We start from the raw sequence: 12,541 nt of genomic DNA on the forward strand, positions 1-12,541 counted from the left end.
GCTGTATGACGTTAGTGAATTTTTGAATCGAAAAGTAATCGATATCAATGCAACACTGCAATAAATTGCATTAAAAATACTAATATTTTATTATATTGAACATTTCAATCAAATAAAGGTCTATGTAATAACTAAAATCCATAATACGAGTTGACATATATTGTAAACTAAGAATTTTACAATTACAAAGTGATCACAAAAACAAAAAATACTTTAAAATTAACAGCCATTTTGGAAAGCTTAGCGTATAAAATACTAGTTTTCGTTTACAAGCGAATGACACATGCAGTGACGAGAGACCAATTGAAAAATACCAGCTACTTAGCGTTGCCAGTTTTTATGCGCAGGAACAGTTTTTGTGGCAGCCCCGTTTTTTATCGGTCTATCGATTTAACTGCTATCGTTGAAGAAATATCAAAACAAGAATAACAAAAAAAATAACAAAAACCAGCAGAAAAGCCTAAATTACAGCGAAACAAGAAAGGAAGTGTCGATAAATATACAAGTTAATAGCAACATCCAGCCAAAGAGGCAGCGAAGACGCAGCGCTGCCGCTGTAGCAGCAGCAGCAACAGCAGCAGTAGCAGAAACGGCTGCTGTTGGCACAAACAAATTAATCAATAATTAATAATGGGCGCCGAGCATTCGCAGCAACGCATCGAGGCCGATGGCCATGAGATCTTCGAGCGTCGTGATGGCGCGCTCGGCGGAGGCGGCAGCAGCGCATCGCAAGCAACTGGGATGCGTCTCAGCGATGGCAGCGCCATGGCACTAACAGCAGCTGCCGCAGCGGCCACAAACAAACGTCGTGGCGGTGGCATGCAACATCAGCAGCAGCAGCAGCTGCAGCGACAACAACAGCAACAGCTGGCCAACGGACCCGCCAGCATTGTGATTGCCAGCAAACAAATCATCTCGGAGACAGCATCGCCCACCAGCTCCGAACTAAGTCGCCCCCCATCGCCGCCTTTGAGTGTTTGCTCCGATCTTCCGTATGTTTCCTACACGGATCGCCCGATTGGGGATTCACCGAAAATACGCAATCGTCCCGCACATATGCTGCAACAGAGCAGCGCCAGTCGTGCAGCAGCACGTAAATCGCACCCAGGCGGCATAACCACAACGATCAAGCCAAAGCGTCCCCAATCGACGGCCTCCAGTCACAACATTGTGATCGTTAAGCCTGGGGCACGGGATACACACGACGATATCGATCCGGATTTGGCCCGTCTGCGAAATATACCACAATTTCTGCCCGTGCTGAGGGAATCGATCAGTTCGGCGACCTATACGCGAGATGCCGAGATCTTGGAGCGTCTGCATTCGCAGCACTTGCTCAACATTTGCGGACGCATGCAGACGCATTTGAATCTGTGCGCCAATCATGTGGCCAGCGAACAGAATCATTTGGTGGAGCGCACCAAGGTTGTGAGCAATTCGATAACAACGCTCTTTGCCAAGTTCGTCGACATGCAGAAGACGTATGCTTCGTATGCGGAGCAATTTGCAAAGATTCGCAGTGTTTCACAGCAGCTGAGTCGCTGCAATTCGCTGTTGCATGAGAACATCGCCAGCTTGGAGGCGATCAACAACTTTCTGGACGACGAGGATCGCCTGGAGCCCTTCGTTTGGCGCACCGATGACAATAAGCTGCGTGGCGAGGCTGAGGGAGCTGCTGGTGGCAATAGCAATCGCTTGTGGCGCCTCTAATGCTGTTAAATCATTCTAATTATTGTATTTATTGTGTATATTAACTTATATCTTCTTATCTATATATATATATATACGTATCTGTATAATAATCTTAGCTCAATTGAGTGTTAAAATTCTGCTGAATGTTGTAGCTAGGAATTGTCCGAGTGATTTCGTTTAATGAATATTTAATGGCTAAGCAGGAATTTGCTATTTGTTAAGTCTCTAGCAGAGATGGCAAATATTTGCATAATATTTCTAAGCATCAACTTTAATAACCCTCAGTATTAATGCTTGCAAAGACTTTTGCCATTGAGTTATACAGAAATCTCATTTAACGGCCTCAACTGGTTACCAAATTAAAGGTCATTACGCAAAATTAAATATTCGCAAAGTTGGTGGCAATTCACACGCATATTCCACTTAGCGACCGTCAAATCGTATGCTTGGAAACCCAATTAGTTACAACCAAATCTCACTTAACGGCCACAGCTGACATTTACATTAAGCAAAATTCAAGCAAATTATCATGTTTTCTATTTTATTTTTTGCAAGCTACTCGAGGACAAAATATGCCGTTAAGTGAATCTTAGTATTAATGTGCAAAATACACTGGTGCCATTAAGTGCAAATTAAGAAAAAGCAGCGACTGTTAAGTGAAAAGCAAGTGCGGCGCATTTTCGATACGATTTTCAACCCTTTTGTAAGCTACAGCGAAATCTCACTTAGCGGCCTCAGCTGACATTATGCAAAAATCAACCAAATCATCAAGCAAATAGATTAAAATTTGCCGTTAAGTGAATCTTAGAATCAATAAGCTAAATACCCTGGCCAAAAGTGTTTTTGAACCCTGTTATACTCGAATTTTCAACAAATACACAACTAATGCCATGTTAATCTTAACTGCAACAACACACTTAAGATATTCTAAATGTTTCATTAAGATTGGTTAATAAATAGATATGATAAACAAGGTTAAGCTATCGACTTTGTTGCGACTATTTTCAGTTTCTATAGGTGACATTTTAATGCTGCCTTGAATCCAATTTAATTGCCAAAATGATGCAACTGAATAATGAAAAATACTCGTTGGATTTGTTTGTTGCAATATTAATACCATTTTAATGAACAATTTGCAATGACCCAGATAATTAATATGCTATTAACAGAGAGTTAAATCATATAGTATATGCCACAATGTGAGTATAATCTATAATAGATGTTCCAGTTTTTTCTTTTTATTGATTATTGTGTGAATGTTCTTAGCATTATTTCAGCAAATTTTGTTTTGTTTGTTGACGACTGAAGAGTTTTGCGACAATAAAACAAAGCACATTAATGCTGGACACAATTCGCTAGAGTCTTACGATTCTACATGCTATATATCTCGATAAATATATATCATCTGTATAGGTAGGTATATGTTGTATATATATATATAGTACACTTTGACAAAAACTTTTACGATCGATTAATGGAGGAGCTACAAATTGATTACATCTAATATACACATATCTATATAGTATACTATATAAAGGGTGGGAATATACATACATACATTTATCGGACTACACAAAGAAAGAGAGGGGAGTGGAAACCGTGAGTGAGAGAGAGAAAGAGATAGGTAGAGGGAGGCTCTTGCTCTAATGCTGTTTTCTTTTGCGCCATGTGGCACGTACTCTGCTCCTGCCACGCTGTTGTGGTTGCTGATGATGCTGGTGCTGCTGCTGATGATGTTGCTGACGATGATGCTGCTGCTGCTGATGTCGCTGCCTCTGGCGTTGCGTCTCAATGATGTGGATGAGCAGACGCTGGCGTTTCGCCACCAACAGCGTCTTGTAGAGCGTCCAGCAGCAGAGGACCTGATTCAGGAGCAAACAGATCATTATGAACACCTTGGAACAGTGGGTGGCCATCGAATAGGCGACGTTATCCTTCAGCCAATAGAGCAGAGCGTTGGTTAACTGCTAACGCTGCGCATAGCTGGTCCAATAGACCAGCAGCATGAGCAACACGTTCGCACAACTTATGTTCTAGAACAGCTTCTGCATGTGGATGCGATCCTGCACGTTGCGCTCATGTTGCTGCTCCTCGATCGCCTTCAATTCCCTGGCCACGGTCGCCCGCAATGTGCTGTCCAAGCCGAGGGCTTCAATGAAATCGCGTCGTGCCTGTGCCGGATTCCAGGCGCCAGCATGCGCCCGAGCACGTCTAAAGAGCGCCTTCACATTGCATGGATCGAGGGTGAGCACTTCGCTGCAATGCTCAATGACCGCATAATAATCGCCAGCAATCAAACGGCACTGGGCATAGTTCAGCAGCAGCGGTGCCTTCACGTTCGCCAGCTCCTGCCACTCGGGATCGTGGGGTTTCTCCTTCAGCATTAGCTGCTCAATCATGCCAACTGCTTCGCGATAGCAAACCTCCGCCTGATCGTACTCCTGGGCCTTGTAATGACGATTGCCACGTTCGCGTAACGTATGCGTGGCCAGCATTTTCTCATCGTCGCTCATTTGCCAGCGCTCCTTTTCGTACTGCTCGGGCAGCTCGATGGAGATCAGCTCAATGATGAACTCCAGATCGAGCGGATGTTGGAGCAGCTCATCAAGATCCTCGTAGCCCATGCCTTCGTTCTGTAGCGTCATGCCGCAGCAGTGGCGACGTTCCTCGGGTTTTTTGCCAATGTCGCGCAGTGTCTTCGATATGAACGGATATTGTGCGCAAAGCTGGCGAGGATTTGGCATTAATATTGTATAAATTATGGATATACTTCGTAATAACTCTTACCGATTTGTGCACCGTGAATTTGGCGACCTCGTTGAGCGACATTTGCTGCACAATCAGCTCCCAGACCTCCAGTTTGAATTTCTTGCCCAGCACCAGTTCCATGGGCTTATCCATTTTCCTGCTGTCGTCCACAATTCGCACATCGTTGGCGCGTCGCGTTTGGAAATGGAATTTCACCTACACACCCACACACACACACACAGACATACATCAATATTGTCCTTGGCCTAGTTTAGTTTTAGGGGCAACAGCAGCTGCACAACTGTTGCCCACTATTATATCGCATTTCAACTTACTCTGGTGCCTGGCTTGAGCTCAATATATTTGTTGCCCGGATTGAGAATCTCTTTGCGTATTGGTTTCACATTATTATCTGCTGTTGCTTCTGCTGCTGCTGCTGCTGCTATTTGTTCCATCATGTGTGTGTATGTTGTGTTTTTTCTTTATTTGTTTGCTCGCTGCACGAAAAGGACTACAAAATGAATGTATGTGCGTTTATCTATGTGTTTATGAGTACTTTAAACAAACGTCTTGGAACAACTGACTATCGCAAACAGCTGAGTGCTGAATAACACTCACACACACACACACACACACACCGACGACAATTAACAGTCTGTTAAAGACAAGAACATTTCTTCTGCTGGAAATGCCTAGAACTTTTTGATAATTTTAAGTTCAACGCACAATTCAATTTTGGTACTTTTTCCTTATTTATTTTGTGTTATCTTAATTTTGTGCAGTATGAACTCGACACTTGATGATAGCGGAAAATCCAACTGGATTCGAATTCGAATTGTACAGCGGCTAGCGTTTAACAGCACCAAACGAGCTTAACAGCATGCGCGAACTGAATCACAACGAACACGAACAGCAGTGGCGCATGTGTTAATGAAAATTTAAATTAAAACACATATTCAAAAAACGATGTTTTTGTCATAAGCAACTAGCACTAGATTTTGTAAGACAAACATTGATATGTTTTCGAAGCTAAATAATAATTCTAAATTCATTAAATTATATTTTAATATTTTTATATGTACATAACTCAAAATCGCATTTAAAAAAATAACTTTCTTGAAGTTGCGTTTTGTCGCTGTGTGTGACCATAATTAAAGTTTCTAGTGAAAAGTATTTTTGCGCCGATGGAATATACCAAAATACAAAAAGTCCAAGGATTGCAATCTGGTTACACTTGCATAAAAGTTGCACAAATTTGTGAAAACGTGAGTAGCGTCTTCCGCGGTTTTTACTCAGCTTGTTATTATTATCGTGTTTTAAGCAAATGTGAAGTGGTGTTAAGCATTTGTTTCATATCGATGAAGTGACCTCCGCGCATTGGTTAAAAGGTTTTCGTCAAAAACATTTTACATTAAAAATGCGCTGTGGACAAAAAGAAGTAACGGCGCTTTTTGCTCAAACGAATGGAGGAAAAGCAAAGATTGGTAAGTGGTAGCATTTTTATGTTTGAAAAATACCAAAAAGCCCATTTTGAGGCATTTTACATCAAAAGTATATTCATAAATAGCTGTAATATTTAAATTGTTTTATTTGTATATAACACTACCATGAAATTAATTCCGTTGATTGCTGGTCCGTTATCAAATGGGCAAGTGTGGCAACGCTTGGGCTAACAGCTACCTGCTAGGCTATCGATAGTTGCATATTTTAAAGTACTTAGTTTTCGAGATATTGAAAAATATAAAAAGTGATATGGAATAATATTAATGACAAAATTTACTGGAAAAATCTAATTTGTATATGCATGTAGTCTTATCGATTATTTGCTCTAAGTGGCAACGGAGCTTGTGGTGCTGCCAGACCAGTAGATTGTATTGGTGCTGCCGTATGTACGGAATGCAGTGAAATGACAAGCCTGCCAGCTGACCGCGCCAACTATGAACTCAGTCACTTCAGTCAGTTGCCCCTTATTCGGTCGCGTCAAGCGAAACCTAACAGTTGTGTGCGCGCGCTCTGGTTGTTTTTTGTTTGTGCTGCGGCGACCGTTCAGCTTCCATTTAACCACATTGACCGTTACGAACAGTTTTTCAAGTTATTTTTGAAAAATTCGAAAAGTGGTTTTTGCACAATTGTTTAAATTGTTAGTGGTAATGAAAAAGAAGAAGAAAAGCAAATATATACGAGTATTGTTTTATTTTTTGTTCAGTGTGCGTGTTATGTGTGAAGAATATTATTGATGTTGATAATAAATAACAACAGCGAAGGAATAGTGCATCTAAATTACAATCTCAACGACCGCATTACAATCAATTACACATTACATGCAACAGCTGCCGCAAATTTTCATATATTTATATTATTTTTGCTTCGCAAATTGAACTGTCCAGCGCGAGCGCGTTTGTAGTTAATAAAGATCGCCGATCCAGCCGATTATGCACACTAAAAACATATCGCATTCCTACGCTCCGCTTCGTTGTGCTATCTCTTTCTCTCTGACTGTCTCTCGCTCTCGCTCTCGATGTCTATGTAAACTATTTGCGAGTGTTTAGAATTGAAGCTGAAGAAGAAGCTGATCGTGATCGTTCGAATACATTTGAGAGCTGCACAACGCGGCGTATGCATAATATTTCAAATTGTTCAATGTAAACTGAACTTGAAATAGAATTCTCAACGATTTCACCTGAGAAACTGCCTCTCGTTCAACGCTCAACGCTCAACGTCGTGGGCGTTGTTTGCTCTGCTCTATATACACAGAATATATATAGAGCTTATATAGGTTGATTCTGCATAATTTTCGACAGCTATGACACATCAAGCAAAGCTAAAGGAAATCAAAACTTTTGCTAACGTAAATTACATACAAATATGTTGGCTGCCTACTCACAGCAACAAACTTATACGATATGCAACCCACACAGATCAAAACCAAAACACAAAATCTAACGAAACGAGCAGAAACAACAACAACAACAACAGCAACAACAATCTACCAATCGGCTAGTTAATAAAATTTTGGCTCTTGCTATCAATGCTGTTGTGCTTTCAATACCCGACCTAAATGGCCTTAAGAGGGTAACATGGTTGAAAGGTATTTTATATACCATATTTGTGCTTCATTTTAGCACTTTACAATGCTCAAAATGTATATATTTACATATTTGTTTTATTTATGCAATTTTCGCATACAAATTCTTCCGTCTTTCTGTCCGTCCGTCTATTCAAGCACATAGATCTCAAAGACTATCAATGCTAGAGTTATGAAATTCGCTAAACACTCTTCTCGGTGCTAAATATATGTTGAAAAATTGTTAGAACTTGGCCAAGTCTGCTTTTGCACCATCAAAATGCAATAATTAAATTGAATAATTAAAAGCAAATTTCATAGTTGATGCTGCAATTGTCTAACGGGTATCTTCAAGTCAAGCACAGTTCGATTGCAGCTTTGCTGCTTGTGTTTTTTCTTCTATCTGTGTTGTGTTTAATTTTGTTTTTTTTTTCGAGATCGTTTGCTCTCTCAGCGTTTTGTGAGTAGGCGACTACGACGACGACTACGACGCTGGCAGCGTGAGCGTTCTACAGGTACGAAGTACGGCAAAAAGAAAACTACAGCATTGGCAATAGCTAGAGATACATAACATCGATAGAGAGATACAGATACATTGAGACGTATCTAATAGATACAATACGATTCGTACTCAAGTTTTCGTGTGCCAAATGAATAACAAATAAAAAAAGAAAAAAAAGCAAATAAATCAAAATATTAAAAACTATTATTTATAAAAAAAAAACTAAATTAAACGCAAAACGCGGCGCGCAACATTTTAATTTTTTCTTTTTTTTTTACGTAACTGCTCTCATTATAGTTTTTTGTATTATTATTTTCAATTTAATGAAAATAAAAAAAAAATTGAACAATTTGTGTTTTTCGGTAGTGTGGCAAAAAAGTGACGTAAAAAATTGCATGAGCAGCAAAAATTGATGAATTGAACAATAAAACATTGACTGGAAATAAAGTTGCTGTCAAGCTTTAACCTTCACACACGCACACACACACATACACACACATACATGTAGAGCTGTTAATTATGAGCACGTCGTTGTTGTCTCAGCTGTTTGTTTTGTTGTTGGCAGCATTTTGGGGGCTGCAATTTTTCTTGCGATGGCAGCCCAAAGGAAGATGCTGTTTTTTTTTTGTTTTAGTATTTTTTGTCTACTTTTATTTGATGTGTGTGTGTGTGTGTGTGTGTTTTAAAATAGTATCGCTGACTAATGCATACACACATACAGAGTGATTTGTATATCTATGGAATATCTTTGGGATCAGCGCGCTTCTAGCATCTGGCATCGACACGAGAGCATACATATGCATGTATTGCACATACTTGTATGTGTGTATGTGTGTGTGTGCTCTCTCGCAGTCACATTTATTTTTAGACAAACGATCGCGTGTATTAACTCTCTCTCCCTACACATGTGTGTGTGTTTGTGTGTGTGCTTGTCTACTCTGACTGCTGCACAGTCTTCTTCGTTCAGTTTTCGGCAAAAAGAAAGAACAAGAAGAAGAAGAAAAAGCAAAGCAGCAGCAGCAGCAGCAGAGGGCAGAATGTACTTGCAATTCTAGCACAGTCGCCAAACCTTCTTCGCATATTAATGTCGCCCACACAAACACACACACATATATATTAACATGCTCAATTGTATATCGTTTGGCCATATGGCGCATTCACCGCAATTTAATTTTGTTTTTTATTTCACAAAAACTTGTCGCTATTATGACTGTGCACCACACTCAATGAATGGCAGCCATCAATGAGCTCGTATTTGTAGCGCCCACACACACACACATACATACATACACGCATGCAAAATGTGCATGCTGCCCACTTGTCAAATGTTACCTGCACGTAAAACTTAAAAGTCAGCGTCAGCAGCGACATCGACGTAGGCGTCGACGCCTACAATCAATAAGCATGCAATTTCGATCTGCAGCTTTGACGGTTGTTGTCTCGGCTAAAGGGCGCGCACATGTCAAAAATTTTTGATTTCGATTTTGGCAACCTGTTTGTGTGTGTGTGTGTGTTGACGTTACGTCAGCACGAAAGAATCGAAATAAAAACGTACAAAAAAGAAATCAACAAAATGCTAAGCACAGAAATAAACAAGAAAACAGCGACAACCAACAAAATGCCAAAACAAAAAAAAAACAAATGTCCAAAAAAAAAAAAACTTGATTTTCATATCTCGCGAGAGTGTTCGTCATGCGTATGTGTGTGTGTGTGTGTGTGTGCGCATTAGTTCTTGGCGGCTGCTGCTGGTGCTTTTTAATTTCGCTTAGCTGAGCGGTTTTCTCAAAAAATGTGTTGTTGCTTTTTTCGTTTCGTCGTTTCATTTGTTTTGAAGTCATTTCGGCCAAGGTTGCAGACAGCGACAACTTGAGATCATAAAATAAATAAAAACTTGCCTATTGTGTGTACATGTGAATACGAGCGAGTGTGTGTGTGTGTGGGTGTGCGTAAATGTATGTGTGTGTGGGTGTCTACTATATTGACCATATGCGAGATTTGCAACGTTTAATCCTCAATCAATTGCAACAGTTTTAATCAAATTCAACGCCAACAATCATAACATCAACGAAAATGCAATAAAAGTGCCAAAGAAACGAAAAAGAACCGCAGCAAACAAAATCAAAAGCGAGCAACAACAACAACATTAACAGTTAAACGGCTGTAAAAGAAGCAGCAGCACCAGCAATAACAACAATAACAACAACAACGAGAGGAAAAGTGACAGCAACAATAACAACAACAACAACAATGAACAGCAGATGGCGCTTTGCGCCACTGGCGCTGCTCCTGACTGCGCTGCTACTGATGCTGCTGCAGGTCACGCACGCCTACAACATCGATCTGCCGAGCTACGTGCGCCATCGTCACCCGAGCAACTCGATGTTCGGCTTCAGCATTGCACTGCATACGCAACGAGGCAGCTACGCCAACTTCAATTCGTAAGTTCACCACCCACTTACATACATATGTATATACTTACACACATTACACACATATGTACATAACCCACCCCATAAACTTCACCTTAGCTCACTTCGTGTGAGCACACACACACTCACACAATCGAAGGTGGCTACTTATCTACATACATACATGTTTGTCTATGCGCACTGAGCTTACACTTTAACAGTTGCTATGTAGTACAGTCAGACTTGGCTATAGCGCCAATGATTACTTATTTTATTGTAAATTCTTTTAATTCTCTTTTTTTGTATACAACTTTTTTTGTCTTATCAAGTTTTCTTTTTTTTTTCTGTATGCTATTTTTATATGCCTGCATTTTATTTAATTCTGTTTCATTCATAAATATGTCATTTATCTCAGTTTTGTGCCAATCGTAATATTTCATTCTTATTTTCATCATTTACAAAATGTTTCCTTAAGTTTAATTGCTATTCCTTTTATTTATGTAATTCGTTTATTTGCTGAATATTGTTTTGTTCATTCGCTAATATTATTTTGACAACCCAGAATGTTACTTATTTTGTTCTTACAATTTTCTATACTGCTTTATATTTCTTGCGAAACATTTGTTTCCTTAATAGAAATCGTCAAATATGAACTTTAATCACAGTTTTGCATTTCCCAAGGGTCCTCGAAGAATTCGTCCATTAAAAATGTGCGAATTTCGCGCATTACCAACGAAAGTCTTATCACCTTTGTTTTCGAATTTTAAAACTTCTTGAATTTGAGTTATTTTTGTGAGAAAGCGATAGCAAAATTCTTGGGTTGCCAGCAGCCAGTTATCACTGTAGAAAGGCGAAAAAAAAAGAAAAGAAAAAAGAAACGAAACGAAACAAAAGTACTTATGTAAATGAAGCGAACGACCTTCTGACACCCGATACAGACAGCGCCAACAGCGACAGACAGTGACATATGCACACCGACACACACACACACACACATATGTATATGTAATGTAGGTATGTCTCAAAGGCAAGTTTCAATGCCACAGTGCGCATGCGCGCCGGAAACAATGAGCCATGAAATAAAAAACTATCTTCAAGATGCAGTGAACAAGAACATTTCGAAACCATTTTCCTTCAATATTTTTTTGGGCTACGCTAAAGAGAGCAAGCGATTGTGGGAGAGAGAGGGAGAGGGAGGTAGAGAGAAAAGAGTCTGCGCCTTGTGATAACACTGCAGATGAGTGCTTAAGCGACTTTGTGTTTTTATCATTGACTGAGCTAATGATGTGCTGCAAGTGTGGCAGTAATAAAACACACACTCAAACACACACTCACACACAGAAGCTCAGCCGAATCTTGCACTGATAACTGGACTCTCAAGTTGAATATGGGTTCATGGAGATGGAAAAATAAAGAGCTGCAGGCTTAAGTGCATGCCATAAGTTGATATATATGAATATATGTTATTATAACTAAATACCAACAATCAGCACAACATTCGTTTCAAATGTTTATATCAAGAGGGGAATTTGGATGACAACTTCAACGTTAATTTTGTTTATACGATGATTAATATGATTGTTAATGTCATTAAAAATTCGGCAGAAACTTACATTTCAGAACAGTCATAGGATATGAATAACGAAATTAAAGCAGAAAGATGATAATATGTAAAAATACATTTATTAATAGAATGTATTATAAGCTTCAACATATAATGATATAAATGAAATTCACTTAAGAAATTCATTATTAATATAATGTATAATACGCTTTATCATATAATTTTGAGAAGCAATGGAATAATAATTTCAATTAAATTCACTTAAATTCAAATCATATAAGAAAAATGATTTTTTGGTTCATAACCAAATTCAAATTTTAAATACAGGGAATTCCTTTTTTTTAAGAAACAAGAACCAAATTATTTTCTCTTTTTAAGATCGAAAAAATCTTCAATCTCAAATAAAACATTCTTGACTTAAGATTTTAATCTTATTTTAAGATGATTAATCGCAAATTTAGCATTATAATCTTGATTTAAGATTGTTTCAATCTAAAATTATTGTTTCTAGATTGGTTTTTTTAAGATCGAACAAATCTTAAATGAGAAATTGCAATCTACTT

General features: G+C 39.0%; 3 protein-coding genes across 5 annotated transcripts in view; 2 read left to right on the forward strand and 1 right to left on the reverse strand.

Annotated features, from left to right (window-relative positions):
* Positions 1-270: 270 nt before the first annotated feature.
* On the forward strand, positions 271-2,202 carry LOC117570249 (BLOC-1-related complex subunit 5). Its single transcript, XM_034251762.2, has one exon. It carries the CDS (start codon positions 631-633, stop codon positions 1,708-1,710), a length of 1,080 nt encoding a protein of 359 aa, XP_034107653.1. The 5' UTR covers positions 271-630; the 3' UTR covers positions 1,711-2,202.
* A 1,515-nt stretch (positions 2,203-3,717) lies between these two features.
* Positions 3,718-5,367, reverse strand: LOC117570258 (AH receptor-interacting protein). The gene is made up of 3 exons (XM_034251773.2): positions 4,776-5,367; positions 4,480-4,656; positions 3,718-4,418 (listed from the first exon to the last, which is right to left on the reverse strand). The coding sequence occupies exons 1-3, from the start codon at positions 4,896-4,898 to the stop codon at positions 3,726-3,728; spliced, it is 993 nt and encodes a 330-aa protein (XP_034107664.1). The 5' UTR covers positions 4,899-5,367; the 3' UTR covers positions 3,718-3,725.
* A 1,033-nt stretch (positions 5,368-6,400) lies between these two features.
* The window catches only part of LOC117568070 (integrin alpha-PS2), a 43,856-nt gene continuing 37,715 nt past the window's right edge, over positions 6,401-12,541 (forward strand). For 2 of the 3 annotated variants that reach the window (XM_052008608.1, XM_052008614.1), the window contains exons 1-2: positions 6,401-6,580; positions 10,035-10,444. In XM_052008608.1, the coding sequence (XP_051864568.1) occupies positions 10,254-10,444 (191 nt within the window). In that variant the 5' untranslated portion in view covers positions 6,401-6,580; positions 10,035-10,253. Of the gene's footprint in view, positions 6,588-10,034; positions 10,445-12,541 lie in introns of all 3 variants that reach the window. The other variant, XM_052008612.1, reaches the window with a different exon arrangement.

The sequence above is a fragment of the Drosophila albomicans genome, chromosome X, assembly GCF_009650485.2.
Source record: "Drosophila albomicans strain 15112-1751.03 chromosome X, ASM965048v2, whole genome shotgun sequence".
Classification (NCBI taxonomy): domain Eukaryota; kingdom Metazoa; phylum Arthropoda; class Insecta; order Diptera; family Drosophilidae; genus Drosophila; species Drosophila albomicans.

What these genes read in the sequence shown, in the direction of transcription:
- LOC117570249 (XM_034251762.2), top strand. Translation starts at nt 631, where the DNA reads ATGGGCGCCGAGCATTCGCAGCAACGCATCGAGGCCGATGGCCATGAG.
- LOC117570258 (XM_034251773.2), bottom strand. Translation starts at nt 4,898, where the DNA reads ATGATGGAACAAATAGCAGCAGCAGCAGCAGCAGAAGCAACAGCAGAT. An exon ending in AGCTCAAGCCAGGCACCAGA is followed by an intron (nt 4,657 to 4,775) that starts GTAAGTTGAAAT and finishes GTGGGTGTGTAG; the next exon opens with GTGAAATTCCATTTCCAAAC. An exon ending in AATTCACGGTGCACAAATCG is followed by an intron (nt 4,419 to 4,479) that starts GTAAGAGTTATT and finishes AATCCTCGCCAG; the next exon opens with CTTTGCGCACAATATCCGTT.